The following is a 22,016-nucleotide window of genomic DNA, read 5'->3' as shown; positions in this document are numbered from 1 at the left end:
GCGTCCTCCCGTGACCCAAAGCTCAGTATAGCTCGCGGTATACTGTGACCGCCGCAGCCGAGACATTACTGTCGAGATCCACCCAGCTGCGTGATTGACAGCTGGTTCTGCCTATCTAGAGGCAGAGCTAGCTGTACCCGCCCCCTCCCCATCCGTTCCGCCAGTCAGCGGTGGAGGATCGGAGAGGGGGGGAATCCCTGCAGGGAGCCGTGAGTGACAGTCACGGCTCTCTGCAGGGACATGATCGAGAAGTGAGCGAGCGACGGTATGTGTTCGCTCACTTCTCGATCTATTGAGCCGACATGTCACAGTTTCATTGTCACACATCGGCTCGAACTATGAGGATGAGTGAAAATCACTCACCTCATAGATCTTCTTTAACAAAATTGAAAGTTTCCTTTAATTTGAACCACTTGCTGGAAATTTTGGGGAAGGCGACTAAAGTCCCAAGAGCACAAATATTCCAAGATGTAACAATACATTTACAATTCCTGCTCTGCTTTTAATCTTCTGAGTAGTCATAAATGAAACTGGCTTGCTTCTGTATTATTTGTATGGACTGGCAGTTCTCCTATACACAACTGTCTCCTGTTGTTCCTGTTTGTCTAATGAGCATTTGTTAATAATATTTCTTGAACGATGTAAGCTGCATGACATTGAATCAGCACCGCCCATCTCTCCTTCTGCTAGGAACTGTTTGCGTGTAGGCTGCGTCCTATAGCTGAGCCAAGATACATTACAGAGCTCCCTGTCAGGAACAGAACATATATATATATGATGATTTAATGGCATGTTGTCACTGTGTATGTTGTTCCTGGTGCATTGCACAATGGAAAACCTGTGCTGCATATTTCGAAGGAGCAAGCTATAATTCTATGCCAGTAAAATATGGACAGACTTTATTGTGCCAAAAATGTTTATGCATGCCAAACATATTCACAAACATAACCCCATCCGTTGGTCTGCTCCATATAATGACATAAAGGGTTTCCCATCACAGGCCTTAATAGAAAGTCAAATGCCCGTTCAAGCAAAAGTAAAAATGGTGGATCCCCTGGAAGTGGTTAAAAAAAATCAGGTATGGATGCGGTACTTGCTGGTTCTCCGGCATTGTCCCCGAGCCAGACTTACCAATCCAGCAATGTGGTGCCGGTCTTCTTCCAGGGTGAATGATCCCTTGTGCTGCGAGTCTGGGGTGTCAAGGCTCCACTCCTGCCCTAGACTCACAGGAGGAATATTTAGGATCCACCGAAAGAAGATGGTGAAGAGGATCTTTGACATCATTAGACCCAGCCGAAGACACTGTAGACATACACATTTTTATAAATGCAGGGGAAGGGGAGAGTTGGGCTTTAAATATAAAGAGTGTATCCATAATTCTTCCATTGTCTACACTGGTTTTCAAGGTCTCCGATACCCTTGATGCTTCCTGGAAGCCCTTAGCGTTGCAGAGGTCAACTTACTACATAAAGGGGGCTTTAAGTGTGACCCCTGATATTGTCCAAAGGTTTTACATTATATTCTGTAAATGTATTGGTACAGAACATTGTCAGAGACTGAAGAGATGCCATAGAAGTGGTTGGAGGCTGCAGGCGATGATTATACAAGGGTTACATGAAACTTCTAGAGACTACTGCCATTACAGTGCTTTCCAAACCAATGCTCCCACATCTGTGCTCCAGGGCCATCCTTACCGCAGGGCAAAAGGGGCAACTGCCCTAGACCGCATCATTTACAGGGGCCCACAGCAGCTGTCCCTTTTGCTCGGAGCAGTAGGCAGGAGAGCAGTGGCACTGCTGGTGGCAGGGGGGGACTGCATCCGGCATGTTGACAGCCAGTGCTGGTGATTGGCAGGTGGTGGCTGCTGGATCTGCAGGGTGCAAAGTGAGCACCTGAGATGCACGGCCACAGCAGGTAGAGAGGGGGAGCCCAGTAGCCAGATGAGGAAAGAGCCGCCGCTTATCAGTGAGTGCTGGGAGCGGCCGAAGCTGCACTCATCTCTGCTCATTGTCTGCAGTTCCAGAGAATGGAGCACCTGGCTGGCAGAGCATGATGATAATGCTGGGGATGGAAAGGGGGGGCCTAGCCTGGTGAAGGGGGGATGTTGCTAGCTGTGGATGGGTGGTGTGCAGCACGACTGTGCCAGGCGTAGAGAGCAACATCAGTGCTGGGTGTAATGAGGGTTTCCATTATTTTGTCAATTCATTGAGTATGCTGTGCTCAGAGAATAGACCTGTGTGCCAGGTTTCTGTGCAGCTGACCACCATCACTACTATTGCCTTTCAGAGTCCTGAGTCCATTGCATTGAACTAAATAAATATATACATTGTTTTTATTTTTTAATTTCTTTTCAGGCGAAGGTGATGTAGGTAGATACGAGGGTCTGGGCAAATTCTTGCCCAGGGCCCAGTTAATATTAAAGATGGCCCTGATTGGCTCTCGCCAGCAGTTAACAATAGAATGATCCAGTTGGGTATCATTCGCATACCTATTTCTGCTGAGTCTATATAAAATAGGTTGATCTCCCAAATCCAACTGTCTTCATTGCTCTCAGTTGAATGCAGACTTTCTCCATGTTTTATAGAGTTGTCATAGTGTCCATTTTTTGGAATCAGGTGCTTGATGAGCTGTCTCCCATACTGTCTAGACCAGTTATTTGTGTGTCGTTTTGGGTGCGGAAGAATGGAAAAGATTAGATTGTAAGCCCTCACAGGCAGAGCCCTCCTTACCATCTTGTCTTGAATTGTATTGTGATTGTAATGTCTTCCCTATATTGTAAAGCGCTGCGCAAACTGTTAGCGCTATATAAATCCTGTATAATAATAATACAAAAGAACGTTCTTAAATGAAACTTTATTCTTAGCTCGTTAATTAATAGCTAATAAATGGTTACAATCCGGGTTTGGTTCATCAAACAATCTCATGAGAAATGAATCTATCAACATAGAAATGGTCCTAATAAACACACAAAGGTGCTTGGATGGATTCTTGATGCATTGCGTGGTGGCCTCTCGCTTGGGGATGTGACGATACTGGGGTGCGAGTCTGAATATTAAAAATAGCATTCTCTTGTCCCCCAGTTAGAGCAAATGCATTCCTTCATTTAGTCATCTGCCAGGCCTTCCACATTCCACAGATCTACTTATCTGGCCTGTGATCTTTATTGCTCCCAGCACAAGTGAAAGTCCCAAATAATTAGGGCTGCAACAACTAATTGATTAAATCGATTATAATCGTTGGCAACGATTCTCATCATCGATTAGTTGCTTTTCGATTAGTTGCAGCTGCCGCTCTTCAGCTCTCCGCCGATGCTGGCTGCAGTGGTCTGTGTCCTTTTCAATCCCCGCCTGTGTCGGCAGATTAAAAAACAACAAAAAAAACAATTAGGCCGAGCTAGCAGTGACAGCTAGCTCCACCCAACTGTTTCCTATTGGCCACCACCTGCTGGAGTCTTCTAGCAGGTCCCGGCCAATAAATAACAACTGGGCGAAGTTGGCCGTGATGTTCCTCACCTGATCCTAGGGCCGGCTTGCTCTTAGACCAGTCACTGGAGCCTCTCCCCCTCTAGGCTGAAGCGGTCTAAGGTCCCGGTCTAAGGTATAGACATCAGGACACTTAGGAACACTCCAGCAGCCGGTTCAGGTGAGTATAACTTTTTCTTTTTTTTTTACCACCCAGACATGAACGAGCAGTTAACCTTTCCAGCGCAGGGGTAGCCCTACTGCAAGGGTTAAGAACACTTTTGCCCAGAGATCTTTAAGCGCATTAACATACAGTGGACCTGACTACCACTAGGAGATTGGAAGGATCACGTTTACACAAATTTGAAGGTTTTGACAGCTCGAGAAAGGACCCTGTCAGGGTTCTTATTTTAGTCTGTGTCCCCATTGTGAAGATTTCCCCCTCACTTCCTGTCTGGACACAGAAAGCAAATTTACTAAGACTGGAGCAGACAGAATCTGAGGTGAGTTCAGTTCCTTAGCCAAGCGCCGAGTAGCTGTTTCGCAGCACTTCAGTTTCAGTTTGCTGCAGCAGCTTCACTGAACACTTCAGCTGCATAACGCTGCCAGGTAAGCCCACATTTAAAATGGCCGCCGGTGCTCTGTCCCCCACCTCCCCACCTTCTCCATCACACTCAGCGCTCTGCATCCACATTCCTTTCTGCTGCAAGTGCTAAGTTCGCAGTCCTGAGCGCTGATCTGAAGCACAGCATTCAGCGGCGGTTTGCTAACTCAGCACTCGCAGCGGCTGAGCAACTGAACGTGCCTCTGGAGCCAGTGGCTTCACAAGGGAGGTGCAGCCCACATAGGGTGACACTGAAATGACTGACAGCTGCACAAAATAGGGGGTCCCTGGTGGCATACCTTATCCCTGCCTCTGTTTGCTGGCGTCTATCACCATCATTACGTAGGTCACAGGTATACGTTATGATGTGTGTACTGGGGGACACCCGTCCTGGTGACGCTGCTGTCTGGAGCATAGTAACCAATCAGCTTCTCTTTTCAGCTTGTTCAGTAAAGCTTTGAAAATGAAAGCCGGAAGCTGATTTGTTGCCATGCACAGCTCCTCCAGGATTTCTCTGCTTTTCATTAGTAAATCCCCCTCACAGTATAATAAAACACATGTATTTCCATTCAAACAGGGAACGGTTTATTATCATTACCTATGTTTTCCTGTCTAGTTGGCCATTGGCTCACCTCATTGCTGGAACAGGAAGTCAGGGAAAATAGAAAGGACCCCAGACAAACCATTATAGTGATGGTATGTTCTGGGTGTCTGATGGTAGAACTACAAGTCCCAGCATAACCAGCCTGATGGCTCCGTAAAAGTCTCCTCCACCGGACCTCAGATTCTCCATCTCCAGTCTCCACCACTCACAGCATGTCCGTTCACACAGACAGATAGTCACCATGGTAACCACGGTACGCTGAGTTCTGCACTGCACGTCACATCCGCTCCCCGACTTCCGGCTAGGCCTGGAGACAAGATGGCGGCGTCCGGGGAACCTGTACGGCTGGAGAGAGGTGAGCTGTCACCTATGCATCAACTGACTGTCTGATGTCAGTTAATCTCGAGATCTGTGCGAGCTCCTCCGATGTAGTAAAGTGCAGGGAACAGACGGTACTGACACCGAGGATGGGTGTCCGAGTTCCGGGAAGGAGGGGACAGGGATGAGAGGGGACAGAGATGGAGGGGGACAGAATCCAGGAATGGAGGAACAGGAGTGACCGAGTACAGGGCTTGGTTGGGGACAGAGTGACCGAGTCCACGAATGGAGGGGTACAAGAGTGACCGAGTACAGGGCTTGGTTGGGGACAGAGTGACCGAGTCCACGAATGGAGGGGTACAAGAGGGACCGAGTCCAGGCAGGGGTTGGTTGGGTACAGGAGTGATCGAGTCAAGGAATGGAGGGTACAAGAGGGACCAAGTCCACGCAGGGGTTGGTGGGGGACAGGAGTGGCTGAGTCCAGGCAGGGGGTTGGTGGGGTACAGGAGCGACCAAGTCCAGGAATGGAGGGTACAAAAGGGACCGAGTCCACGCAGGGGTTAGTGGGGGACAGGAGTGATCGAGTCCAGGAATGGAGGGTACAAGAGGGACCGAGTCCACACAGGGGTTGGTGGGGTACAGCAGTGGCTGAGTCCAGGCAGGGGGTTGGTGGGGTACAGGAGCGACCAAGTCCAGGAATGGAGGGTACAAAAGGGACCGAGTCCACGCAGGGGTTAGTGGGGGACAGGAGTGATCGAGTCCAGGAATGGAGGGTACAAGAGGGACCGAGTCCACGCAGGGGTTTGTGGGGGACAGGAGTGATCGAGTCCAGGAATGGAAGGTACAAGAGGGACCGAGTCCACGCAGGGGTTGGTGGGGGACAGGAGTGATCGAGTCCAGGAATGGAGGGTACAAGAGGGACCAAGTCCACGTAGGGGTTGGTGGGGGATACAATTACAGTAGAACTATGGCCTCCCATCAGAAATGTATTTGTGCTGCACCTCTTAATTGAAACTTCACAAAAAGTTTTCTTTTAGTCCCCTTTAAAGTCTCTTAAATACCTGCGGATCCTTCTAGTTATATGGAGCTCGTGATTCTTCCTGCATGAGGGGACAAGGATGCTGCACTGCTCCTGAATTTAGAGCAGCTTTGCCACCCTCCTGTAGGCTGTGTCTGCTTGTGCTACATTGGGATGAGGCAATGTTACAGGGGGCGTGGCTATCAGTTTTGGCACTGCTGATTCACACGCCTGTAGCCTGTCATCCAGTAGTTGGCCACACCTAGTCCAGCCCAGTGCTCTCTAAATCGGCAGCCCTGCTTCTGTTCCTGTAACCCTTCCATTGTAAGCTTCAGCATCTGGGAGGGGGAGTGTATGCAACACAAATGAAGGAGGCCTTGGCTGACTCAAGGAAGGCTTGTGTATTATGTAGTATTTAATTTGGGAATTTTTTTAGACTGTTGCACAGGAGCTTTTATATGTACTTTAGTTACTACAAACCAAGGAAATAGTATCAAGGCATAGATGAGCAAGATGTTGTAGAATAGCCTGGGAGATCACAGGCTGGGTAACCTGGACGTTTACAGGATCTCTACACCCACCACTAAGCTTACATATGGACAGTTAATATTCAATTCGGTGCACAGATTTCTCCATGGCTCTTCTCATCTAGGACTGGAAAAGGCGGCATAAATACAAGTCTTGTAAGCTATTCCATCTCACTCCTCTCTACAGCAGACGTGTATACAGTTGTCTTAGACATGTCACATGACACAGAGCAATAATGAATCCAGGTCCGATTTTCTGGCAGTGCCGCACATTGCTTGGCCAACGGTGGGGTCGGAATGGAAGAGCACATGGATAGAATGTCCTGGTCACCAGGGAATGTTTTCCAGTTGCCATGATGACAGGGTTTTGTCTAGCCCTTCTTTAAAACATTATATGATCTCCACAATCTCAGATATTGTTTATGGCATATGTCTAGGTGATTTCTTGTAAATATCAGATTAGCTCATGGAAATATGGGAACAGGGGTAACTGCACCCAGGGAAGGAGAAGGACAGTGGTGATTGATCCCATGGAGGAGTGACTGATTCTGGAAAAGTGTGGACACAGGGGTGATTTATTCAAGGGAAGGAGAGGAACAGGTGAGACTGAACCCAAGAATTGTATGGTAGTAGGTGGACCAAGTCCAGGGATGGGAGAGAATAGTGATGACCGAGTCCCGAGAAGGTGGGGGACAAGGGTAACTGAGTTCAGGGATGGAGGGGAGAGGGTTCACAGAGTCCTAGAATGGAGGAAACAGGGCTGACCAAATCCAATGATGGGGGGACTGGGTTCAAAGATGAGGGGGACAGGGTTGATAAAGGGAAAAGGGCTGGCTGAGTCCAGGGAATGTGGGGGTCACAGAGTCCAGGGATGAATGTAGGAGACAGGGCTGACTGAGTCCAGGCATGAAAGGGACATGGGTGACCGTATCCAGGGAAGGGAGAGATTAGACTCTATAACTACCAACAAACAAAGTTTGATTCGGTTCCCGCTGTTAATCTCTTGCAGATGACTGTTATCAGTTTCTGAAAAGTCTTTATGTACATACGTTACACATCAATCCCAGTATCTGTTCTGATGTCATCACTGCTCCTGTGGAACAATACTTTGGTTTTTCAGATTAGTGATGTTACGAGATTTGCAAGAATTCATTATTTACACTTTGTAATATGGGGTTTTCTTCTAAAGCTGGCCATACACCTTACAATTATCTGCAGATTTTCTGTGGTCAGATGGAAAAGGTGCAACAGATTCCTCCATCTACACTTAACTGTGTGGATGGAGTAATCGCCACCCTGGCCAATCTGTTGCACTTTTTCCATCTGACCACAGAAAATCTGCAGATAATTGTAAGGTGTACAGTATGGGCACCTTAAGACACCATATCTGTACACAGCTCTGAGCAGTCTATTTTGCACATGATCCCCACCCACTCACTAAATTCAGTTTGAGTTAATTTCATCAGACTCCAAGGAGAGAAAAAAGATTTGGAGCTTTGCAGAGTATTTTCTTGGTGTAACAGATGGCTGCTAAGTGAACAGATACTATGTGGGAGCTGCACAGCTATTAAAGCCTTTACACTTGCAGCAAGCATTTTTTTTTGTCTACACTGAGGTCAGTATTTGGTTTGAGAAAAGATTAACAGGCTTATTCATCAAAAAAAAATATATATATTAGAAAGCAGAATGTTAAAGCCTAACTCCTGTCTTTTTTTTTTTTTTAAAGCTTCCCCTGGACATTATTTTTTGGTGGTGTGAACAGGACACATGGAAGTCAGTTGTTTTCTGTGTGTCCTTTTCAAGCCATACATGTGCGGTGGTGTGCAGAAAAGTGCAGCTCAGCAGACATGGTTTGAGCAAGCCCTAAATCACCTAACCTAACACCCTCCACAACCTCTCAGTCGCCTCTGCACTTAGCTGTTTAGATGACAACCTTCCACCTCCTCAACCAGTGTAACGGGCAACACAATTCAGAACTTCACAGCATAGCCCCGAAGACTGTGTAGCATCATAATGCTGGCATTGGTGAGCTGTCATTGGTCAGCATGGCCACGTCTTTTTTTTTTTTAGACACTATGGCCCCATTCACACATGGATCGGCCTGCACGTACAGCTCCGTGCGTGGCCGTATCAAGTAGCTGCCGGGAAGGACAGGTGCTGCGTGTGATTAGAACGCAGCTTCCGTCCTTCTCTAAGGGGCTGCGCGGCCGTACGCCCCTCACGCTCACCTCATTTGCAGGTCCGTAGGGGTGCAGGTTTTCTGGCCGGGACGCATACAGGATCTATTCCGGCGGCGTATGAATACGATCACCCGCACCCCTACGGACCTGCAAATGAGGTGAGCGTACGGGGGCGTACGGCCGCGTAGCCCCATAGAGAAGGACGGGGGCTGCGTTCTAATCACACACAGCACCTGTCCTTCCCGGCAGCTACTTGGTACAGCCCCGCACGGAGCTGTACGTGCAGGCCGATTCATGTGTGAATGGGGCCTAAATTGTCAAAAGTATTGGGACACCCCTCCAAATCATTGGATTAAGATGTTCCAATCACCTCCATGGCCACAGGTGTATAAAATCAAGCATCTAGGCATGCAGACGCTTCTACAAACATTTGTGTAAAGGTGCCCATACGCCCGCCGATTATTGTACGATAATCGGGGGTGATCCTGCGATCGTATGATAATCGGCAGGTGCATGAGCAGCTTCTACTGTAAGGTCGCACGACATTCGTCTTCTGAGCACAATTGAAAACCTGCAGGTTAGTGGCGTGCTCCGGAGACGAATGCCGCACGAGCCGGTGTGCACAAGCGCGCACTGCCCGCTCAGCACTGGAATCATCGCAAGTACGATCTGCGGGTCCAAGATGGGCAGATCAGACGAAATTTTAATTACCTTACAACCATCGCACAACGAAAGTCGTGCGATGGTTGTAAGGTATATGGCCACCTAAAGAATGGGTCGCTCTCAGGAGCTCAGTGAATTCAAGCATAGTACCGTGATAGGTTGCCACCTGTGCAATAAGTCCATCTGTGAAATGTCCTTGCTACTGAATATTCCACGGTCACCTGTTAGTGGTATTATAACAAAGTGGATGCAACTGTAAAAAAGATTTGGAGCTTTGCAGAGTATTTTCTTGGTGTAACAGATGGCTGCTAAGTGAACAGATACTATGTGGGAGCTGCACAGCTATTAAAGCCTTTACACTTGCAGCAAGCATTTTTTTTTGTCTACACTGAGGTCAGTATTTGGTTTGAGAAAAGATTAACAGGCTTATTCATCAAAAAAAAATATATATATTAGAAAGCAGAATGTTAAAGCCTAACTCCTGTCTTTTTTTTTTTTTTAAAGCTTCCCCTGGACATTATTTTTTGGTGGTGTGAACAGGACACATGGAAGTCAGTTGTTTTCTGTGTGTCCTTTTCAAGCCATACATGTGCGGTGGTGTGCAGAAAAGTGCAGCTCAGCAGACATGGTTTGAGCAAGCCCTAAATCACCTAACCTAACACCCTCCACAACCTCTCAGTCGCCTCTGCACTTAGCTGTTTAGATGACAACCTTCCACCTCCTCAACCAGTGTAACGGGCAACACAATTCAGAACTTCACAGCATAGCCCCGAAGACTGTGTAGCATCATAATGCTGGCATTGGTGAGCTGTCATTGGTCAGCATGGCCACGTCTTTTTTTTTTTTAGACACTATGGCCCCATTCACACATGGATCGGCCTGCACGTACAGCTCCGTGCGTGGCCGTATCAAGTAGCTGCCGGGAAGGACAGGTGCTGCGTGTGATTAGAACGCAGCTTCCGTCCTTCTCTAAGGGGCTGCGCGGCCGTACGCCCCTCACGCTCACCTCATTTGCAGGTCCGTAGGGGTGCAGGTTTTCTGGCCGGGACGCATACAGGATCTATTCCGGCGGCGTATGAATACGATCACCCGCACCCCTACGGACCTGCAAATGAGGTGAGCGTACGGGGGCGTACGGCCGCGTAGCCCCATAGAGAAGGACGGGGGCTGCGTTCTAATCACACACAGCACCTGTCCTTCCCGGCAGCTACTTGGTACAGCCCCGCACGGAGCTGTACGTGCAGGCCGATTCATGTGTGAATGGGGCCTAAATTGTCAAAAGTATTGGGACACCCCTCCAAATCATTGGATTAAGATGTTCCAATCACCTCCATGGCCACAGGTGTATAAAATCAAGCATCTAGGCATGCAGACGCTTCTACAAACATTTGTGTAAAGGTGCCCATACGCCCGCCGATTATTGTACGATAATCGGGGGTGATCCTGCGATCGTATGATAATCGGCAGGTGCATGAGCAGCTTCTACTGTAAGGTCGCACGACATTCGTCTTCTGAGCACAATTGAAAACCTGCAGGTTAGTGGCGTGCTCCGGAGACGAATGCCGCACGAGCCGGTGTGCACAAGCGCGCACTGCCCGCTCAGCACTGGAATCATCGCAAGTACGATCTGCGGGTCCAAGATGGGCAGATCAGACGAAATTTTAATTACCTTACAACCATCGCACAACGAAAGTCGTGCGATGGTTGTAAGGTATATGGCCACCTAAAGAATGGGTCGCTCTCAGGAGCTCAGTGAATTCAAGCATAGTACCGTGATAGGTTGCCACCTGTGCAATAAGTCCATCTGTGAAATGTCCTTGCTACTGAATATTCCACGGTCACCTGTTAGTGGTATTATAACAAAGTGGATGCAACTGGGAACAATAGCAACTACAGCCACCCAGATCACTTTTGGCAGCCCTGGGCTCAGAGTTAGTAGGTTGAATGATGCTGTGGGACATCTACTGTGTTTCCCCGAAAATAAGACAGTGTCTTATATTTTTTTTTCTACGAAAAGAGACACTAGGTCTTATTTTCGGGGTAGGTCTTACTTTCGGGGAAACATGGTAGTGGCAAAAAACACTGGGGGTGAGGGGGAATCTTTGAAATTAAGGTTTATTTATTTATAGGGCTGCAACAAGGAATCGATTAAATGGATAATAATCGATTATGGGAATAGTTGGCAACTATTGAGTGAGAGAGATTGAGAGATTTTTTTTGTTATGCAACCGATCGATAAAAATAATCCGGCAACTAATCGCTCCTGAAAAAATTTAGAAGTGCAGCGAAATGAAAATGTTAAAAACGAAACCGTAATGAAAAACAATCTCGGTCCGAAACCAAAAATTGTTTTTTTCAAAATGTTTAAAATACAGTGTTACCTCTGTTCACAAACGCTTCTGTTCGCGAACAGGAAGTTCGTCAAAATTTTGCTTCCGTTCGTGAACTCCTCATCGGGTGACGAACACAACCGCAGCTATCTTCCCCACTCTGACACATGGCTGTGGCTTCCTCTAGTCGAGATCGCGGTCTGATCACAGTTTGATTCGGTTCGCGACCAGAATCGTGGAACAAATTAAGTTTGTGAACTGAGGCAGCCCCTGTTCTAAAGGAACAGGAATCCTCTATACTCAGAGTTCCTGTTCATTCATAACATGAGGACATTGTGTGTTTACTATAACCACAATCATGAATGAACAGGAGGTGATGTAGATCACTTCCCATTCATTCATAATTGAGGATATAGTAATCATACTCTGTCCTCAATTATTTACAAACACTCAGCGATCACTGAGTGTTTGTACTCTCTCCATCCTGACACGCTGTCACAGGAGGCTGGGCGGGGCGGTGTGAGAGGAGAGCTCAGCCTCCTGTGACAGCGCTGGCTGTCTTCATCCACACCGCCGCTCTCCTGACATGTAACAGGAGGCTGAGTGGTGTGGGAGGAGAGACGCCAGCCGCACACAGCGCTCTCCTCTCGCAGCACTCGGCCGCCTGTGACAGTTTCTCTCCTCACCGCTGGTACACAGAACAGCGGGGAGGAAAGAAAGCAGGAATGCGCCGCTGTATCGGCAGATAAATGGCACTTTCGGAATTATGCCAAAAGTGCCATTTTCGGCCAATATATCAGTGCATCCCTAAGGCCTCATTCACACTGCCGTGCGTATTGTGCCATATGCAACACATGCAAATAAATGGCTCCATACACATAGCCGCTTATGGAGCCGTATATTTGCGTAGCGCATATATATGCGCAAAAACAGAATGGAACAGAGATGCGTCCGGGCAGCGTATTGCTGCATATTTACGCGTCCTTGCGTACAGCACATTAAAAATTCCATTACGAGTGATGCATTCTGGGATTGTATAGACGCTCGTATATACGCGTATAGATGCAATATACAATTTTGCTTGCGTTGTGTGTGAATGAGGCCAAAAAATAATCGTTAGCTGCAGCCCTATTTCTTTATTATTTTTTGTTTGGTTTTGCTTTAATAATGAAGTTTTAGTTCGGGCTTTCAATGCGGGTTTGAAGTGTCTAACATCTGTCCAGGAACAAATACACAAATGTAATGGCTATCATCTATCTTCTTACACAGGAACAAACTGCAGCAACCAAACACAGAATTTCCTTTAAGTATATTACCTTATCATTTCCAGTGATGGGGATGTGCTCACTAGTATAAAGTATATATGCCTGTCTGTCTGAGGACGAGCACGCGTTATCATGTGCTCCATGTACTGTATCTGGTTTCCGATGTCATTTTGTTTTTATGACAGGAGATGACAGTTGTTTGTTCCTGGGCTTATGTATGCTTTACACTTGTTTGCACAAGTTGTATAAGATTTACAGAACCTAATAGAGGATTGTATTTTATTTGAACAAGATCCCTATCTAGGACCCTTGAATAAAAACGGTAACCAAACAGATAAATGTGATAGCTGAAATACATATATGTGAACTATATTACCTAGCAAACATTCATTATTTTGTCCCTCTTCCCTCAAAGTGAGGAGATGTTCTCACTGTCACCAGAGCACATGTCCTCTTTGGAAGATTTGTCCTAGTAGAAAGTGTCAAATTTTGGATTTCTCATTACTTTCTGTCTTGAAAACAATCACCAGGACAAGGCGAAACTTTGCAGGGGTTCTAGTGCTCCCACAAACTTTCCAAGGCTAAAAAAAAGTTAGGGCTGCCACCAACAAATTGATTAATCGATACTAATCGATCGATTTTATGAGAATAGTTGTCAACTATTCTCATTATCGATTAGTTGGTTGGATCTCCTAGCTCTCTCCTCCACGGTGGAAGTGGAGGAGAAGTGCACCTGCCCACTGCTGAAAGCAGTGGGCAGGTGCAATAGCCAGCCTGCTTTTGGCTACTGCAATTTAAAATGGCTATTGCACCCCCCACTGCCTACTGTATTTACATTCAGCTGCCGTCTGTGGAGTCTTGCCACTGGCATTCCCTGGCTGAAGCTGTTCATGTGCTATGTGCTTATAATACAATTATTTTTAAAAAAATTATAAAAGGTGGGAAAAGAGTGATGTTCTGTTTTGGCCTGATTAATTCTGCTACGGGATGTGTATTTCAGTGGCACCCCAAACATGTCAGCCGCACTTGGAACGCGCGGTACTGCAATGCTGTGCATTCCAGTGCAGTGCAATTGCAAAAAATTGTGCATGCAGATTTATTCTGAAGTAAATTTTGTAACACTCCATTTGTGTATTTCATTTTAAATTAAGGATGATGTTTTGTTTTTTTATCCGCTTATTAGAAAAAATAATCGGCCAACTAATCGATTTATGAAAATAATCATTAGTTGCTGCCCTAATATGTACACTTTAATTGGATCTTAATGGTCCGCAACATTTGACGCCTATCTCCAGGCAAATATTAACCCCCGACTCTAACTGATCATACTCTTTAAAAACATTTAAATGCCATTTTTACCTAAAGTGGCATGAATGTGACGCTCAAGTCCCCATTTTTTCTGTCCTCTATTGTTTATATGAAGCCGGGTCCTTCGTAAGGTGTTCATGTCACTGCCAGCATAGTGTGAACACTTCCTATTGGCTGTCCAGTGGCAAGGTCATTTCAGGATCCAGAAGAGTGACGACAGTGCGAGGGGACTGCAGGGGACCAGTCAGCATGGGCACATCTGCAGCACTGGATTAGTGGTCCCCACACCCAGAAGCAGCGCTGGTGGCATAGGTCAGTATAACTTGCTTTACAAGGTGGGGGAAAATAAAAAGAACATGCAGGATGGGGATTAATGTTTGCCTGGAGATTACTTTAACCGCTTGCTGTCCGCCCGTTGTGAAAAAAAACGGACACACTCACACGGGCGGGTTGCCGTCATTAGACGGCATTTTTTTCCTGCTCGCGCGCGCCCGGGCAGAAAAAACAGTGTCCGTTCTTTGCAGCCGTCTTGGCTGTTTCACATATAACCGATCAGCGGCTCTATAGCTGCTGATCAGTTGTATGTTGTGATTTGCTAGCCCCGCCCCCCATCCGACCCGTCAAATAACGCAACCGCCGCCTGGAGTGCCCCCCTTCCTGACCCCTCACCTTCAATCCCGGGATCCGCTAGCCCATCTGCGGCCCGGGACCGGCTCGGGAGGGCGTCAGGAGGTAAGGTGGGAGGGAGGTCAGCATCTTCCTCCTTGCTGATCTCCCTCTGTGCTTTGAATGTGGAAGTGATGTGTAATACATCACTTCCGCATTCACCTGTTAGTCATCTGGCTGCTATAGCCAGAGAGAAGAAGCTGATGAAGCAGATCTCTGCTTCATCAGCTTCTTTTGGGGTCCCCAGGTGACATTAGGGGTCCTAGAGACCCCTAATGTCTCCATAAAGAGGACCTGTCAGTGTGCCTTTGCTATTATATAGGGGGATTGTTATCCCACTATGTGATAGCAATAAAAATAAAAGTTTAAAAAAATAAGTTGCATAGAAAAAAAAGTTAGCCCCCCCAAAATGTTTAAGTCCCTCACCCCCACGTTTATAAACGTAACTATGCGTCAGATGCGTTAATGCGCGAAAACGACAATTGCGCTAAACATGTTACATATCGCCGCGAATGTCGGAGTGATAGCAATCATTTTAGGGCCATCAATCACTGATAACACTAAACTGATGAGCGGTAAAAGCTTTTAAAGTGTCGCCTATGGCCAATTTTGGGTAATGTAGTTTTATGAGGTTTCGCGCGCGTGCACACTTTTAAGGCTTGACATGTTTGGTACCTTTTTACCCAACGTGACCCCGTCTTTTATATTTTACCAACAAATTGGGTAATAATAAATGTTTTAGAATTTAATATAGGGGAAACAGAATTTTTTTTTAATTATCTGTAATTTTTCCTTAATATAGTAAAAAATAACCCCCCTCCCTAGTGGTGATTAAATACCACCAAAAGAAAGCTCTTTGTGTCCCCAAAAAATGGTATAAAACTCATTGCAGTACAGCGTTGCATGACGGAATAAATGTCAGTCAAAGTACCGCAGCGCAGAATACTGAAAAATGGCCTGGATGGGAAGGGAGTTTAACACCTCAGACTTCAAGTGGTTAAAGCCTATCCCTGGGCAACCAAAGAAAATAAACCTCCCCATGCAGAGGGACTGCCACTACACTGCAGGGTTAACTGCTCATTTTTGTGTCGGTGACTGGAGTAAAGCATTTGTCTTGCCTATTCCCCAAATGCCCACATCATTATACACAAAGAAAAAACATTGCTGGCAGTTTTTTGGCAGAGAAACGACGTGATGGCAAATGTGTTTGTTCCGCTTTAACTTGAACAGAGAAGGCGGTGGCATTCTTTTGGTAGTGTGATATGGCTGGGTAGAGCAGGGAAGGGTAAAACCCTCCCATCATCTCTCTTATAAGTATTTTATCTGTGTATTTAGCTGTTTTCCTAGAGTTTGGCTTTAAGACCATCACCATTAATCCAACACTTTGCAGAGAATCACTGTTCTATGTTTACAGTCTGACATAACATGGTTTTTATTTATTTTATAGATATCTCAAGGGCTATTGAGCTCCTGGAGAAGCTCCAAAGAAGTGGCGAGGTTCCCCCACACAAGCTTCATGCATTGCAGAGAGTCCTGCAGAGTGATTTCTGTAATGCTGTCAGAGAGGTGAGAATAATGTCTCTTCACTGTTAATAAGAAATGATTAGCCCTTGCAGTTGGGCTACTCCCGCTTTGCAAGGGTTAAAGCGGCCGTTTGCACCCAAAAATCTAATTCTACCAATGCACCCCTCTATGTATGATGAGTAATAATAACATAGACATGTGAGGTGTAAAATGCTGTGATTATGAAATACTTACACTTGCAGAGCATTCACTTCCTGCTTTGAAAGGGCAAAATGACTTCAGTTTGCCAAAAGCAATGCACCCTGATATTGCCTTGTCATCAGCAGAGCATTGCTGGGAAATCTCATCTGTATTCTCACGAGATCTCAGGGAAAGGCATTTTCCTCCCCTGAGATGATCTACATGGTCACATGTCCTAGTCACATGTGCCAGAAATCCAGGAAGTAAAGGGAGATCTAGTAATCTCACCTTAGTAAAAATGGCCACTGTCCAACTGGGGAAGAAAAGTGAAATAAAGGAATGCAAAGAATACAAAGCCGGCAATTATCTAGAAGTATGTGTTTGTAGATTGTGTCATTACTAAACATTTCTAAAGGTGTGTTTGTTGTTATTTAAAGATATGGGTAAAGGCCCGCTTTTGCCTAGGGTCAAAAATAAAAAAGTTATACTCAATTGATCCTCGGAGCCGGCTTGCTCTTAGACCGGTCCCTGAAGCCTCTCTTCCCCCTCTGCTGCGGTGGTCTAAGGTCCCTGAGTCATCACGTTCTATACACTGGAGGGAAGTTTATCAAAACTGGAGCAGACAGAAACTGGAGCAGTTGCCCATATTAACCAATCAACTTCTCTCTTCAGTTTGTTCAGTAGCGCTTTGAAAATGAAAGACAGAAGCTGATTGGTTGCCATGCACAGCTGCCCCAGATTCTCTCTGCTCCAGTTTTGATGAATTCCCCTTACTGTGTATAGGACGTGAGGACACCAAGGGACATATCATCACTGCAAAGGAGCAGGAGACAGGCTGGAGGGAGCACTGTCACAGCCAGACGGCTCGGAGGATCAGGGGAATATAACTTTGTTATTTTTTAACCTTAGGCAAAAAAGAGCACTTAACCTTTGCAGTGCCAGGGTAGCTCCACTGCAAGGGTTAATAAAATGTTTACCCAGGGTTCTTCTGTACATATGAAGATGTATCCAATAAAGAAAACAATAGTGAGCTGCGTAATGTAATGGCCCCTAGCAACCAATCAGACTTTTATAATGACCCTCAAGTAAGGGCCTTATGTAAGATGTAGCGCAAATACCATTCACCACTGGACACCACAATTTTTACTCAACACTGTGCATGCAATTTACAAGTCATTTATGAGATAGTTAACTATACTGGTTATGGTGAGAAAGCACTCGCATTCAAAATATGCCCTCCAGCAGAGTCGAGCCTTCTCAAAGCAGGAGGGACGGTATTCACATATCCCAAAAATAAGAGAAGTACGCCTCGTTTCAGGACAGTGGGAGGAGCCATGCAAATCATTCCTGTGCTCCCCAAACAGCCAAATGCACATCCAGAACCCCTGGTGTATAGTGCAAATATAGCCTAATATTATAGAGCCATGTATTCCATCCTGCATACAGCTGTTTCAGGCTTTTTGATCATCATCAGTGCAGTGTATGAGTCCCATGGCTTCTATAATGTAGGACTTGGGATCCAACGAGACCAGCAGTCCTGGATGTGTGTTTGGCTGTTGGGGTGTAATGGAATGAGTTGCATAGCTGTCCTGAAATGAAGAATGATCCTCTTATTTTGGGGATGTGTGATGGAATGTATAACCCCAATTCCATAAATGTTGGGAATTAAACTCCAGCAACTGGGCTCCTCAGTTCCCAGATGTTTACAGAGTGTTGTTAAAGGAAGAGGGGATGCTACACCGTGGTAAACATGGTCCTGTTCCGACTTTTATCGAACGCGTTGCTGCAATCCGTTTCAAAATTACCTTTTTTTTATTCTTAAAATGGTCCATTTTCTCAGTTTAAACATTTGATATGTATTCTATTTTCTATTGTGAATAAAATCTGGGTTTCTGATATTTGCCGATCATTGCATTCTGTTTTTATGTTTGATTTTACACAGCGTGCCAACTTTTTTGGAATTGGGGTTGTAAATACCTTCTGTTTAAGGAGTCTTTACTGTGCCACAAGTCATTTATAAAAATGAGGGTCATGGACCACGGGCATTGACCTTCAAAGTTTTCTCTGAATACCTTTTTAGTAACATTGTTCTTTAATGTTTCCCCTCACCACCCTGAGGGCCGGCGCACACCTAGGCAATTTAGTGCGGTTTCACGCAAAACACAGATTCGCATTGACGTCAATGGAGGCTGTTCACTCCTTTGCGGTTTGTCGTGCGACCATGTGCAGGAGCTATTTCCGGGCGATTGTCACGCGGTTTGGGTGCCATAGACATCTCTATGCATTGATAAACGCGTGGTTTACAAGGAACAAGTCAAGCAAGTTCCTTGTAAACCTCCTGACAAACCTGCCCCCAATTTGATCTTTTGCCCCATGTGCTCCAAGATGGAGACTCTCATAGTTTAGAGTTAGGACCGCACTATATGGAGGTGGCTTGACGCGGCTGTGCGGCTTTCACATTTTCTGCAGAAGACATGTATCTAAACCTCTGTTTTTAACCTTAGTGATTAGGCAGGTTTTTTTGCATGCTGGCTGGTGAGTGTATCTGGAAACCTTTTGCTGGTTTACAAGGAACATTCACACAATCGAAAATGCGCGATAACAGCTCAGCATCTGAATCGCCTAGGTGTGATCCTAGCCTGAGTGAAGGACAAGTAGTATAATACCTTCACCCCATCCCTGAGGTCTCCACTATGCGGGCCTCCCAGCACTTCACAGCCAATGTAGGAGAAAGAAACCCCAAATCCATATCAAGTTCTTACTGCGCTTGCGCACCACTGGCCCTATTCATTCCTATGGCTCGGTCCATACTCGCCTAGACTGGGGACCGCTGTGAGTACACACTTGCTGTAAAGTTATTTTACATAGTATTTGGGGTTGAATAAAGACATACGTCCATCAAGTCCAACCCAAAACCTGACAGTCCATCAAGTCCAACCCAAAAGCTTCAAAACCTGACAGATGAACTTTTATAAATATTTTTTTTTTTTTTTAAACAAATATATTTAGTGTTTTAGGAAAAGGCACAGTTGATGATATTGCCTTTTTTGTTTAAGGTTTATGAACATGTTTATGAGACTGTGGATATCAACAGCAGCCCAGAGGTGAGGGCCAACGCAACAGCAAAGGTAAGCTCCTTCATGTGTTTGCTCACTTGGCAATGATTCTCTACCCAAATCTTATTCTGTTTAGATGTTTTATAATATATGTTATGGCAGACCCTTAAGACCCTGTTCAGACCCGGGCGGTTCAGCTGCACGGATCCGCCGACAAGAACAATCCCATACATTGCCTTGGGGACCGTTCATGTGACCGCGCGGGTCCGCGTGATCCGAACGTCTCCATGCACTAATTTTGCCACGCTGATCAGTGCGGTTTCCATACAGAGCGGAAACGCAATTGAAAACTTCCAAAACCTCCCTTTTGAGATCAGCGCGGTAACCGTGCTGATCCACAACCGCCCTGGTGTGAATGGGCTCTTATACTGACCTAGTGCCTGTATATGTAGATGCAAGGTCATCCTGTGATTCTGATGGCTGATTAGTCAGCTCAAATTATATTGTCAAGTTATCCTTGGATGGGAAGGCAGCATACAGTAAATGTGCTTTGTTGGGTAACCGCAGTCTTATAGGAAAAAAATGTTTAATGCATTATTATTGATTTATTTATTGATATTGAGTAGGGATGCACCGATATCGTTTTTTCGGTATCGAGTGCCGATATTTTATATTTTTATTCTCGCTGATACCGAATACCGATATTGGAAGTCCCATTAAGGAAGCCGGGTGGCGTATAATGTAGAAAGAGGAATCACCAGCTCAGTAGAATAATCCAACAAGTCCATTTATTGGATATAGACGTCACACAATCACAAGAGCCAACGTTTCGAGACCACGCAGGGTCTCTTCATTAGGACATAATGACTCGCCGCCTGGCTTTCTGATTAGCAGGGAAGCAGGCTCCATGCTCCCTCGTCACCAAGTGACAAGGGAGCATGGAGCCAGCTTTCTGGCCAATCGGAAAGCTGGGGGTGGGTAATGACTCTCCGCCCGGCTTCCTGGTTGGCCAGCTTCCCGACCAATCAGGAAGCCGGGCGGCAAGTCATTACATGCTGCCTGGCTTTCTGATTGGCCAGGAAGCCAGCTCCATGCTCCCTCATCACCAAGTGTCGAAGGAGCATGGAGCCGGCTTCCCAGCCAATTGGGAAGCTGGGGGGCAAGTAATTACCCTCCTCTCCTGACAACGGGAGTTCTGGTATCGAGCTAAGTATCAGGAGCATTTGGGGCGAGTACAAGTAATAAGGTAAGTCACCACTGACGCCAATGTCCTTCTTTTGTTATCTGTAAAGGGTGAATCTTCCCAGTGACCATCACACTGTACAGTACTGTGAGCTGTTGATCAAGTAATTAGTAGCAGAGGTTCCCTGAGACCGGAAAGTTATTTCAAATGTTCCTCCATGCGAGACGGGCTGGGTTAGGGAGTTGCATACATATTGCCGTCTGTCCACTAGATGGCAATGGTAGCATACAATGCTTCACAGAAGAGCTCCATGTGTGTTATGTGTAATCTCCATGCCGGCCTTTGCTGAATGTTGGTCAGCAGTGAGGTGATTTTTATTTTTCCTCTAGAGCTGTCAGTAAAGTTATCTTCTTATCTTCCAGGCTACTGTAGCTGCGTTTGCCGCGAGTGAAGGCCATTCGCACCCCAGGGTCGTTGAACTCCCCAAAACAGAAGAAGGTCTCGGATTTAACATAATGGGAGGAAAAGAGCAGAACTCTCCCATTTATATTTCCCGCATTATCCCTGGTGGGATCGCGGACAGACAAGGCTCACTGAAGCGCGGGGACCAGCTACTGTCTGTGAATGGAGTGGTAAGAGGCGGCCTTTTCCTTCACACTCTTTGTATGAGCAGTGGGCCTTGTTTTCTGTGTCTGCAGGAAGAACTGCAACCATAACATGCACATAGTTATAGAAGGTACTAGAAGATCTGACCCCCGAAAAATAATAGGTAAGCATTAGACATGTGCAATTCGTTTCGGAAAGGTTTGTTATTCGGATGAATTTTTGTTGCAGCAAAGTGACATTAGAGGGGGAAAAAAACTTTTTTTTACAATCTGCAGAAGAGGAAAAAAATAAAAGCGTGAGGTTCCCCCCTATTTCATACCAGACTTTTTAGGTCTGGTAGGAATTTTAAGAAGGACCCCCGCTCAAGTTAAAACAAAAAAAAAGTGTGTGGGGTTCCCCCCAAAATCCATACCAGGCCCTTTAGGTCTGGTAGGTATTTTCAGGGGGGACCCCTGCCCCCCAAAAGTGGGGGGAAACGTGGGGTCCCCTAACATTCCTAGCAGACCCTTGATCTGACCGCAGG

At 46.2% G+C, this 22,016-nt stretch overlaps 1 protein-coding gene across 1 annotated transcript in view; it reads left to right on the top strand.

Moving 5' to 3' along the window:
- The first annotated feature begins 4,967 nt into the window (after positions 1 to 4,967).
- The window catches only part of LIN7C (lin-7 homolog C, crumbs cell polarity complex component), a 20,693-nt gene continuing 3,644 nt past the window's right edge, over positions 4,968 to 22,016 (top strand). Inside the window, exons 1-4 of the mRNA XM_018567790.1 lie at positions 4,968 to 5,024; positions 16,392 to 16,510; positions 19,705 to 19,776; positions 21,310 to 21,519. Of these exons, the coding sequence (XP_018423292.1) occupies positions 4,988 to 5,024; positions 16,392 to 16,510; positions 19,705 to 19,776; positions 21,310 to 21,519 (438 nt within the window). The 5' untranslated portion in view covers positions 4,968 to 4,987. The remainder of the gene's footprint in view (positions 5,025 to 16,391; positions 16,511 to 19,704; positions 19,777 to 21,309; positions 21,520 to 22,016) is intronic.

Source organism: Nanorana parkeri, unplaced genomic scaffold (assembly GCF_000935625.1).
Source record: "Nanorana parkeri isolate BGI_ZX_2015 unplaced genomic scaffold, ASM93562v1 scaffold1093, whole genome shotgun sequence".
NCBI classification, from domain to species: Eukaryota; Metazoa; Chordata; class Amphibia; order Anura; family Dicroglossidae; genus Nanorana; species Nanorana parkeri.
The sequence above is the reverse complement of the archived record's forward strand: the minus strand, read 5'-3'. Positions and strand labels throughout refer to the sequence as shown.